General features: G+C 54.5%; 1 protein-coding gene across 3 annotated transcripts; it reads right to left on the bottom strand.

The window, feature by feature from the left end:
• Window position 1: 1 nt before the first annotated feature.
• GALE (UDP-galactose-4-epimerase) lies at window positions 2-12,017 on the bottom strand. 3 transcript variants are annotated; one of them, XM_075909120.2, is made up of 11 exons: window positions 11,769-12,017; window positions 6,489-6,615; window positions 6,247-6,362; window positions 5,372-5,485; window positions 4,253-4,429; window positions 3,581-3,694; window positions 3,414-3,480; window positions 3,206-3,291; window positions 1,894-1,971; window positions 1,498-1,612; window positions 2-1,137 (listed from the first exon to the last, which is right to left on the bottom strand). In XM_075909120.2, exons 1-11 carry the CDS (start codon window positions 11,868-11,870, stop codon window positions 1,082-1,084), a joined length of 1,152 nt encoding a protein of 383 aa, XP_075765235.2. In that variant the 5' UTR covers window positions 11,871-12,017; the 3' UTR covers window positions 2-1,081. The 3 variants fall into 3 exon arrangements, with proteins under 3 accessions (XP_075765235.2, XP_025044172.1, XP_075765236.1); XM_025188387.3 differs by lacking the exon at window positions 11,769-12,017 and adding an exon at window positions 10,486-11,295; XM_075909121.2 differs by lacking the exons at window positions 1,894-1,971; window positions 11,769-12,017 and adding an exon at window positions 10,486-11,297.
• Between the last annotated feature and the right edge of the window lie 16 nt (window positions 12,018-12,033).

The following is a 12,033-nucleotide window of genomic DNA, read 5'->3' on the forward strand; positions in this document are numbered from 1 at the left end:
CCCTTGTGTTGGTCTCTTTAATGCACTGGTGCTGCAGCGTGGCGCTAGCTCCTCTCAACGGTAGGAGCAGTTCTGAATCATGCTAACCCCTGAGGCAATCAAATTCTCAACGCATCATTCAGTAGCATCAGTTCGGAGCAGGCGGCGTGAGAACAGCCGGGACCCTGTGGCCCACAGTAATGGGTAGAGCTGCTGTAATAAATAAAACCTTCAGTAGCTAGAAAAACAAACCCCTGCCTCAGGCAGGCTGTGGGGAATCTGACTGTAGCTACCACAGCCACTTGCTGAGGGAGCTGGCAACCTCGAGGCCCGTGGCTAGAGGCCCATCTACAGCCCCAGAGGGCTAGGTAAAGGAGTGCGACTTTCCTGTCACCGGCCCATGCTGTCCTACAAGAGTTACTGACTACACCCAGCCCAACTGCTGTAGAGCTAGCGGGGCCAGACACACCCACACAGTAACAATCTCATTTGGTCCCTAATGGCAAGGATGAGGAACTGAAGCAGGGAGCAAACTGCTCCAGTGGGACAGGCAAGGTGTAAACCTGGCCCATGGAAGACTGAACCGCCCAGGAGTGCAGCTGTTCCCAGCCTTGGGGGGCAGGATGGGCCCAGGGTTACAAAAGTGAAGCCATGGCCCAGCCCTGGAGTAGCTGCAGCAGTTGTGTCCTGCACTCATGAGGTAGTGAGTGGGCCCTTGCCCGTGACCATCTCTGAAAGGAGCAGCAGCCAAGATCCTGGGCACTGAAGGAGCAAGCTTCTTCCCATGGGAGCCCGGCGTGGCTTGGTGGGCTCTGTTCCTTCACAGCAGGATTCCACTGAATAGGCCTGGGAGGTTTAACTGCTCTATGCAGCCCACCGGCTGAGTGTGCATAAGGGCTGCTCAGCTTCCGTCCCCCAGAGTCCAGCTTTCTCCACTGCCCCCTGGCATGAGTGATGTCAGCTCCTGGGTAAAAGGTGGGAAAGTTCAGCTGCCCTGTATGATGCAGGCCAGCCAGCCCCCAGAGAGAAAGCAACTGTCGCTCCCTGGGGGACCCAGACTCGTAGGCCAGCACCAGCCTGGCTGCTCCCCGGGACCAATGCTCTAGTTGTTGCTGAAGCCAGTGGGATTCTGCACCTGCCACCGCCACAAATCTTCACCTGCAAGACAGAGGGAGAAACTCAGGTTGGGGCAGCGGCTGAGGCTAAGCCAGCCGGGGGAGGAGGGCTGGCTGTAACTCCAGGCCCAATGCAACAGGCTGGAACTAAACCGGTTAGTTCCTGAACACTCATTGGTGACTCTGCATCAATCCCTGGGTGCATCTTATCCAGCGTCCCCCAGGGGACAAGGAAGCAGCTTGGGCAAAAGCCAAAGCGGGGGAGTGTGGGGTACACACACACTGAGTGGTATACTGTCCACCCCTACCTCCCTGGGGCGAGTCACAGCAGGGGGCCAGCTGCAGCCCACAGAGAGAGCAGGCCGGGGGTAAGTCAGAATCAGCTTGGAAGGGTTGCACTCACACATCTTATCCAGCCCAAAGGCAGCTTTCCAGCCCAGCTCCTGCTCAGCCAGGCTGGGATCGGCGTAGCAGGCAGCGATGTCCCCCTCCCGCCGTGCAGTGATCTTGTACTTTACCTGAAGGGAAAGCAACACAGCGGGGTGACCCCCAGCCCAGGGACTGGGAGAGGGGACAACTTCAAGGGAAGATCGCAACTGGAAGCACAAAACACAGTCCCTTGGAGCGAACCATCCATCACCGCAGACCTCGAAGAGCAGCTCCCCCAGGCTAGAAGCAGTTGCCCTGGCTGCTGTTTTGCTAGCACCAAGGGGAGAATGATCCCTTGGGCAGAGCTAAAGAGCACAGCCTTTCAAACAGGTGCTCATGCAGGGCCAGGGGCTTGGGATTAGCACCGCACCTCTCTTCCCGACACCTTCTCCATGGCTTTGACCATTTGCAGGACAGAGTAGCCAGTGCCTGTACCCAGGTTGTAGATCTACAAGTAGAACAAAAAACCTGTCTGGTTCTCGCTCCAGGGTCTGTGCCCGAGTAGCCCCTCCCCCGGCTCCCAGCCTTCAGCTCAGCTAAAACAGTGTTTCTCAGCCAGTGATACAAGTACCCTCAGGGGTACTCGAGAAAAGTCCGGGGGGACTTCAGCACAGTGAAAGGTGGAGAAAACTGCATGTGTTTTACAGCACTATTATTTTTGTACTTTTTACGCCCAAAAATTTCATCGCCCGCCCAGCTACGATTAAGTTGTTTAAACAAGTGTGTTGCAATGGTATTAAAAAAAAATGTGTGTGTCTGAAAACTGTAGGTACAGGGGGTACTTTTTTTTTTTTTTTTTTGAAAGAGGGATACTTTATAAAAAAAAAAGGTTGAGAAACACTGAGCTAAAGCTTCAGCCACCCCTCGAACTTCCAGGTGCTCATCTTGAGACCATGGGGCCTGATTTCTGATGAGCTGAGCAGTTGCAGTGTCTGAAAGTTGGGGCCCAGCTGGCTCAAGGTGGGCTCCCAAACACCTGGGCCACATGTGAAAGCTGAGCCCTGTCAACCCCCCCCCAGATTCCTAACACTTGATTCACCAACTATCTGTCAACCAGCTTATATTTGACAGAAGATAGTTACTTCTTATTGCCCAATAGAGGGAGCAGGGCAAACTGCCTTTGCCTATATAATTACAGGGCCTGAGAGTTGGGGCCGCCCTTACAAATTGCAGGGCCTAGGGAGGGCGGGGGACACCCTACGCAACCAAGGGCCCCTTCACTGCGCAGCTTTTGCTAGGGCCTGGGGCTCTCTACCCCTCATGTAACTTCTAGTGCGGCTTAGGGGCTTCCTTGTACCGGAAGCAGAGCTGCAGAGGCTGAGAACTCCTATCCACAGCTCAGTCCCTGCTGAGCCATCATTAAAGTCAGCTGCAGCTGGCAGAGAGGAACAGGCGGAGGAAGGGAGAGAGAGCAGCCCTGGGGAGGGGCCAGGGAGGAACCAGCAGAGGAATACAAGGATACATGGCTGCGCAGGGGCACCCTAAAATTTGGTGCCCTTCAGCAGCTGCATATTTTGCCTAAGGGCAGCCCTGTTGGGGGTGTATATACTTCCCCTTTAGCAACAGCCTCTACTTTGGGATGGGGGTTCAGGTCAAAGGAGCTAGTTCAGCTGTGCCCATGATAATGTTGGAGAAGCTCAGCTCTGCTAATTCCCAACACCCCGATTAAAGCCAGTTGCTACCTTGCAGCCACAATTTTCCTTCAGTTTCTTCAAAGCAGCAATGTGACCTTTGGCTAGATCCACAACATGGATATAATCCCGGACACCTGCAGGAAACAGGAAACGATGCAAACCGTGTCAGTGATGGTGCAGCCCATCACTCATTTAACAGGCTGCATCTACCGTAACTACTCTGCTTAAGATAAGCCGGAAACACTGAGCAGCACACCTGTTCCATCGGCCGTCTTATAATCATCCCCAAACACGCTCAGGTGCTCCCGGCGCCCCACTGCTACCTGTACAAAGGAACAGGCTCGTGAGATACACAACGGCAACACGGACGGAGGCTCACACACACAGCACTGTTTACAGGCAGCCTGCCAGGAGGGGTCCTACTTGAGCAACGTAGGGCATCAGGTTGTTGGGGATTCCTTGGGGATCTTCTCCGATTCTTCCTGACTCATGGGCTCCAATGGGATTGAAATAGCGGAGGAGAACAGCATTCCAACCCTGGGAGAGAGACCGCGCCAGTCAGACACGCTGCCTAGGAAGTGCAGATAGGGCCCCGGGAATCGTAACTCCCCTCTTCCCCCACCCAACGGGCACCAGATGTGTGAGCACTGCCCGGCCCACCTAAATCTCAAAACCTGCGAGAGTTCTAGTAGGAAACAGAAGGCCCAGATTTCCTAGTCCCCAGGGAGAGCCTGGAGGTGGGAAATGGGTCACCCCATGAAGAATTCACCCTCCCGTGCAGTTTGCTCCCCACAGAAGAAGGAAGGGCCCTGGACTCTAAACTTCACAGATCCCAATTCTTGTGGGTTCCACATTAGGGGGCCAGCGAGTGTGTGCCCCTGATCTCCCCTAACTGCTTCGCCCAAGTGGAGCTGGGGTTTTGGAGGGCTTTCTGCAGCGCTGCAGGAGTGACTGATCCCCTTCCCCATGGGCTAGAGGAGATCTGTGAATGGAAGGATCCATGAGGCCTTGAATTCTGGGGAAACACTTGGGACTTAGGTGTTCCCAGTCCCCCTGGTTCAAGGGCATGCACAGGGCCGAGTGGATGCTTCTTACCTTCTCGGCCTTGCACAGATCTCGTATCATCTCCTCAATGAAGTACTTGGATTTGCCGTAGGGGTTGGTGCAGCCCCCAACCGGGTGGTTCTCATCCAGCGGGAGGTAAGCAGGGTCTCCGTACACTGTGGCTGAGCTGCTGAATACGATGTTCCTCACCCCATGTGCTTTCATTGTCTGAGAGGGGAAGGCAAGGACCAGTTCAGTGGAGCCCCAGGGAAACACCAGGAAGCAATATGCACAAGCCAGCTAGTATTAATTAGCCCGCATCTGTAATGTGTAGCCAACCTCTATGAGGCCCATGCCACCTACCACTGAAACGCAGCCACCTCTGGGGTCTAACAGGGCCCACCAATACTGCAGACATGAGGAATGTCATTGCCAGATCAAACAACTGAGGAAATGTAGGGAGGCTGAACAGAACTTCAAAGGACACTAAAGCTAACACCCCGACTCTGACCAAATGTGCTAGGGGTGCTCCCCAGAACCTCAAGGCACAGTGCCCCCTAGGGCCCCGCTGGGGTCAGGTCTCACTCAGAAGAGCCCTCTACTGGCTCACTTGCCCCTTGGTAGTGCTTAGGCTTTCCTGAGAAACCACCTTCCCAGCACCGCTGACCGCAGCAAGCCAAGGCCACAGCCTGGAGAAGAATATTAGTTTGACTGTCAACAGGGGGATGAGATCCCGAGGTTTCTCTCCAGGCAGCCAAAGAGTCTTTCCCAGCTCTCTGTTGCTCAGCCTGCAGAGTAATTTGCCTTTTTCTTCTGCTCTTCTGTATGCAGCCAATACCCCCTTGTTGTAATTCTGTAGGGGAATTAGTCTGCACGAGCCTCTACTGGGCTGACAGTCTGAGTAATGGAGGACCCAGGACTACCTCCACAGCTCGCTTTACTCCCTGGATCTTCCCTCCCCAGGATGATTTAGTACAGCACACAGAGCCCCTGGGGAGATCCCAGGGAGCTCTACCTGCATCCTCAATCCCCTTCAATGTTTAACTGGAGTTTGCCTTTTAGGAGGGAGACAAACCAAACCTATTTGTCCTCAGCCTCACGGGTCTTCTAGCCCTTTGCACTGGGGAAGTTCTGGGTTCTCCTGTGCCCTTTTGCAAGAGGTCTGCTTACCTCCAGCAGCCGAATGGTCCCCATAAGGTTCACCTTGTAATACATCAAAGGCTTCTCAACAGACTCCCCAACAGCCTTCAGCCCTGCAAAATGCACCACAGCCGAAAAATGGTGCTGCAAAGAAAGAAAAGAGGTCAAGTGCCAATGCTGGGCTGGGAAAGAACTTGGGTTAATGATACCAGCAAAAAGCCACCGGAACTGCTTGAAACCCCCCCCCCCCCCCCCCAAACAGAAACTTGGGTTTTCAACTAAACAAAATGTTTCTACAAAAAGTGTCTGCTAGCCACAGAAAAATTCAACTTTAGGTCAAACCCCCAACACCTGAAAACCTCCATAATTTGATTCAGAAATACCACCATGCTGGCTCCTACGAGTTGTGGTTTCAAGTGCCTCATGCTGCCAGACATTGTCCTCTATGGGTTATGTTTCCCCAACAGTCTACATCTCCCAAGGTGCACTGTGGCAAGTCAGCAAGAAGGGAGACTGTGGTGCATCCTGGGAGGTTCATGCACCCAGGACATCCAGCCCAGAGAACAGGGCCATGAAACATCCAAACTGCCAGGAGGCCCTGCTGTGACCGTTCCAAAGCTACATTTTTGGTTGGCATCCTACTTCTGGCTGGAACTTTGCAGTTTTTTATTTTGTTGCCAAAAATGTTGAAGTTTTCCATGAAATGGGGGAAAAAAGACCATTTCCTGACTAGCTCTATAGCCTTCCTGTGCCCTGTGGAATCGCTTGTCTTGCTGCTCCCAGTCCAGTTACACCACCCTGCATCCTTAGCACTTGCTCCAAAGAGCGCCTTGCACAGCAGGAAATGTGTATCCGCCCCTCCCCTTCCCTTCCCCAGCAGCATGGCTGCTAGCTCCTGTGCTCACCTTCTGAAAGAGGGTCTGCAGGGCCACCTCATCGAGGATATCCAACTCCTGGAAAAGAATCTTCTTGCCCACAATCTCCTGCACGCGCTGCAAGCTTTCGGGAAGAGCATCTCCCCCTGGGGAGACAGGTCATTCTGTAATGCTACCAGAGATCAGGCCTGGACCATGGGCACACAAGTGCAACGGAGAGCCATTGGGGCTCCAAGGTGACAGACAGTCTTGGGGGCAGCAGCTCTCCTTACCTCGGATGGCATTGTGGAAGTTGTCAATCACCACAGGGATGTAGCCGGCTTCCACCAGCTCCAGCACACAGTGACTGCCAATGTACCCAGCCCCACCTGTCACAAGGATCTTCTCTGCCATCCTCACCTGAGATGGGATGGAAAAACCCAATGAGTGGGGTCACAAATGGAGAGACTGGAGTTACAGGGGCACCCTGGGGTCCAGCCACTGCAGTGGTGGAAATGATTAGACAGAGCCAGCACAGGGATAGCAGAGGGTAACTCCCTAACCCAGGCAACTCAGCATCTAAATACCTCTAAAAATCTGGCCCTTAATGCTTCTCCGATGCCTTGAATCATGAGGGTTTACCTCCGATCCTCTGTAACGGCCATCCAAAGAACAGATCTTGGGGTGTCTGATATCTACTGGCAATGAGTCCTACAGGTTAATTCCACATTACATACACATTCATTCAGGTTTAACTGTGGTGCCTCACAGTTTAACTGATGATTCTCTCATTCCGATGAGGAAGGGTAAGTAGGAAGACCCGATCCACCTTCTCACACCCATTCATTTTTTAATATTCTTCCATAACATCTGCTCTTGTTTGTGCCCTCTCTCAAAACTTAAGCACTCCTAATCTTTAGTCTCTCTTTCCATGAACTGAGCATTTCCATCACCCATCCCCAGGTAGGGTCGCCAGGTGTCCGGTTTTGAACCAGACAGTCTGGTATTTGAGCTTTCTGTCCAGGAAACGAATTGAGAAAATACCAGATATAGAAATGTCGGGTATTTTCTAATTAAGTTTATTATTATCATCATCATGAGTATCAGTACGTAGTTGCGTACTACCTGGCTGGTAGACACGCTCACACACACTGAATGTGTCTACCAGCCAGTCAGTACGCAACTACGCAGTAGAGAGGAGGGGGCGGGGGCGGGGCCGGGACAGGATGGAATCCCCAGAGCCAGAGTCGCCCATGCGCCCTGCTGGGACCGTACGTGGGACGGGCAGCACCCTGGGATCTGCGTGCACCCAGGCTAGCTGGCCGGTTCCCCCTCTGCCACTCCCTCCCAGCCAGCCCTGCTCCCTGGCAGCTGGTTCCCCCCTGGCCAGCCCCGCTCCCCGCAACCTCCTCCCGGCCAGCCCTGCTTCCCACTGGCCGATTCCCCCTCCCCTCCATCTGAGACCAAATGTGTCCAGTATTTTTTTAAAACCATCTGGTAACCCTATCCCCAGGCCCCTTTTGATTTCTGTTGTAGCCTACGTGGGAAAGGGTGTGTGAGGGAGAAGGGTTAAGCAGGGCCAGATTAAAGGGGCTTTAGGGGCTGCAGGCTCAGGCCAAAGGGATCTACCTCAGCTACAGCCACTCGAGCCCCTGAGTGCTGAAATCTGCCTGGCAGGGGAGGGGAGCTCTGCACACTGCCCCGCCCTCAGCCAGGTGCAGCTGCATGTGTCATAGCTAGCAGAGCTCACCTGCAGTCTCTGCCTGCGCTGCTCCCATTGGCCAGGAGCTCCAGTCAATGGAAGCAGCAGCGGGTGGTGCCTGCAAGCTCAGGGCCACACAAAGCCACTTGTTACCCCCAAGGAGCGGCACCAGGTAAGTGCCCAATTCCCTCCCCTGCACAGTATGCCCCTCATTTTTGACCCACCTTGGATCTTAGGGGGCCCCCCTGAAGAGTTAATGCACCCAGGATTTAAGAGAGGTCAGCATCTCCAAAGCAATGCTCACTAGTTACCCCCGTGAAGAACGGATCATTTGTTTTGCAGACAGAGACCCAGAGAGGAACCAACTTCCCCTCAAGGGTCATAGCAGTCAGGGATTAGAGCTCATGGGCTCCTAGCTCACCCATCCTACACTCAGACCATAAGCCCATACTGCCTCACATGAGCACAGGGCTCACTGGGAGGTTCTTTATGCCTACCTGAGCTTAGTCACCTGCTTCACATCACATCCAGCAGCCAACAAGGGTGTCACAAAGGGAGGATTAGAACTTAAGACAAAACAGATGAGCTCTGAGAAATAAAGCTCTCTTTGCCACCAAGCAGACCCTGCTGCAAATGCAGGATTGGCCCCTGACAGACTCCAACTCCAGAAGGGGGAGAAAAGCAGCATAAGTCTAAACCCAGGTTAAGCCCACCCCAAAATGGAAAAAGTAGAAATGGTGGGACTACAGCAAGCCACCTGCATATCTAGCCAATGTAACAGGCAAGTCCAGCCCCTTTCATTGCAAAGGAGAGCCCTGCCTTACAAGAGGAGCAGGACCCAGCTGACGGTCCTCAGCCTGATCAGGAGAAGAGGCTCTTTCCTTCAGGGCAGCTGAGAAGCAGCCAGCTAGGATGGTTGAGGAAGGAGGCTACAATCAAATCACTTTCTCTCTCTCTAGTGGCGAGTAGGTTCTGCAGAGCACTCTCCAGGGCGTAGCTTATCTAAGCAGTCTTGCTTAGAGTCAGAGGTTACCTTCCACGTTTGGGAAAAGAGTCCCAGTCCTTCAGATACTCCCCACTTGGTCCCTGCAGGAAAAGAGGCTCTAGAGAGCCAGGGACGGGAAGGTTTCTGACCAGCCACGAATGACTCACTCACTCTTCTGCCCATGAATAAACATGATCCACCCTCTTCTGTCCATGAATAAACATTAGCTGCTTGAGGGCACTGTCTAGCCAAGCCAGCAAGAAATGCATGTCCAACCCTGCCTCAACACAGGCCCCTTTGAAGCACCAGGAGTTTAGTGCTAAACACCGCGAAGCCAAACTGGCACAGCCTACCCACTTAATTCCTCCTGGTCAAGGAGGCTTCTGTCCTGCTGCTCTCAAGGGAGCAGGAAAGACCTGAGCAGAAAGTGATGCAAGGGGCTCCTTCTTCAATGGACTCTCTTTCGGGCTGGACAGTGTGAGGCCTCATACAGACTGATTTAGTAAAAGCGGGCTGGGTTAAAGCCAGGACATACTGCAAGGTCTGGTCTGGCCTGGCCTTCCCCTCCCAGCAGGCCTCTAAGAGCACTGTACAATCAGCTATGACCAGAGGCCTCCTAGCAGAGGAATGTAGCTGCAGAACCTGCCCCTCATTCAGGTGTAAAGCAGCCACACTGGCAATTCCAGCTTTGCATAATACAGGTTAGATCTCTGCTGTCTGTTCTCCCTTCTAGGGCAGATTCCATTCTCCCTCTTTTCAGATAACATTTAACTACACAGATAAAGGCTCAGCACGCACCTAGGCACAATATCACCACCACCACATTCACAGATTTTGCACCAGTTCCAGGGTTACTAGTGTCACTTGCTTTATTAGGTTGGACAGTCCCTTGGTAGAAGGCTGAACATCCAATGAGAGGGCCAGCTAGTCCTCAAAGCTCTCCCCTTTGCCCTGTTCATCTTATGTGCATTTAAATACGCTTGAAGTAAATCCAGGCACCAGCCTTCAGACTATGAGCTGGAACCTGGCAGTTATTGAAATCTGGAGTTATCTGCTGCTGTGCAAAGTTCTTGTTTATTGAGAATCTCTCTAAGGGACCCACAGAAACTTAAGGCATCACTATCTGTATGCTGGGCTGGTTCAAAACAAGGACTGGAACCTTGGGGCTGACACATCTAGGACACAGAAAAAAAATCAAACTGAAGGTCTGAAATATGAGCTCAGCATCCGCTTTCAATGGGCGCGGCTGCTGGGAGGAAGGGGGTACAGCAAATCTCCAGCTGCCAGGTAAACTATTCTCCACCTACTGCAAACTGCTCCAGGAAAGAGGAAATGAATAAAAGAGTAACAAAGGAGCCTGAACACTGCAATCCGCTGCACGGAGAAGACAGGCATTTGTATAATACACTAAGGGGAAGGAATAAAAAGAAACCCCAAACTTGTAAACCAAGTCTTCAGATTGCATAACCTAAATTGACTATGCTGCCCAGGGATTAGGGATTCCCCGCTCTGTCACTGACTCACTGTGGGAATTAGACAAGTCAGCTAACTTCTCTTTCTTCTGTTCCCCCATATATTAAATGGGATAATGAATGGTACCTACCTCATGGGTGTCATGAAGCTTAACGTTAAAGTTTGTAAAGAACCTGAAGTTTAGAATGGCACGAAGGATTATTTCAGTGTGCTCCTGTCTGTTTTTCTCTCTGGCCCGACTCCCTGGCATGCTATTTGATTGTCTTCTTGGTTTACATTTTCCAGACTGTCCAAGTTCCCACATTCCAGCTGACCTCCCACTGAAGAGCTACAAGAGGCCCCTTTGCTTCCTCATGGGTGAATCTGATGGCAGTTGGCCCTGCTTACTCCTTGGGTCTAACTTCATTTTAGCCCCAGATCTAGCTGGGAGCGACAATGCCCCTATTAATATCTGGTTTCATTTCTCACAAGGTCTGGCTCCCTTGCATGCCCCCCAGTCCATAAAAGCACTGAGGAGGGTCTGAAGCATGTTCCCAGCCCATTTCCTTATGCGAAAGGCGGTTGCCCACTAAGCTTTGCTCGGAGACTGAGTGGGGAGCTACTGCTCCCCAAGGCGGGCAAGAGCCTCCCATGGCCACATCCCCCAGCTCAGGTAGGCCCAAGGGGCTTGCTGTCCAGGGGCACAGGGTCCACGTGCCAGGCAGCTGAGCTGCTCTGGGCTGGGCAGAAGGGCCAGGGCCGGAGATGTGGTGGGAATGCCCGGGACACAGGCAGGGCGGGACCAGTTTGTCCGGGAGTCTTGTCTGCCCTTCAGGGACGCCCCGAGCACAGAGCCTGCCCGGAAAGGGTCCGGTTGCCTGACACATGGGCCGTGCACCCCTGGACCCCCGTTCTCTCCCACAGGGGTGTGCGCTACGGGGGGGGGGCTTTACTGGAGCAGCCTCACCCCCGCCTCCACCCCCCCGCCAGCACCCCCCCACCTCCACCAACCCCCCCGCCAGCACCCCCCCGCCTCCACCAACCCCCCCGCCAGCACCCCCCCGCCAGCACCCCCCCACCTCCACCAACCCCCCCGCCTCCACCAACCCCCCCGCCAGCACCCCGCCCTCGCCCCCCCGCCTCCACCAACCCCCCCGCCAGCACCCCCCCTCCCCCCCCTGCCTCCACCCCGCCCCCCCCCCCGCCTCCACCAACCCCCCCCCGCCCCCCCCGCCTCCACCAACCCCCCCGCCAGCACCCCCCCGCCTCCACCAACCCCCCCGCCAGCACCCCCCACCTCCACCAACCCCCCCCCCCAGGAAGCACCCAGCCCCCGCCTCCACCCCCCCAGCCAGCACCCCCCCGCCCCCACCAGGAAGCACCCAGCCCCCCATTCTCCCCGCATCTGGCGGGGCCCCCCGCAGGGCCACTCACCGCCGCGGTCTCGGCTCGTGCTGACGCTCGCGCTCGCGGCGCGGCGCCTTTAAGATAAGAAGCCCCGCCCCGGGACGCAGTGACACGCAGCCGCTTCCCCATGGAAACCCGTCACCGCCGCCCCCCAAGGTACGGAACCGCGGCGGGCCCAAAATGAGCTAAACGCAAAGTTCTGGATCAAACCACTTCGCTCGGGGCGAGGGGAGCGGCAGGGACAGGGAGCTGCAGATTGGTTCAGCCCGCCGCTGCCTGGAGATGCGGAGAA

The sequence above is a fragment of the Pelodiscus sinensis genome, chromosome 26 (genome assembly GCF_052426305.1).
Source record: "Pelodiscus sinensis isolate ZL-2025 chromosome 26, ASM5242630v1, whole genome shotgun sequence".
Taxonomy (NCBI): domain Eukaryota; kingdom Metazoa; phylum Chordata; order Testudines; family Trionychidae; genus Pelodiscus; species Pelodiscus sinensis.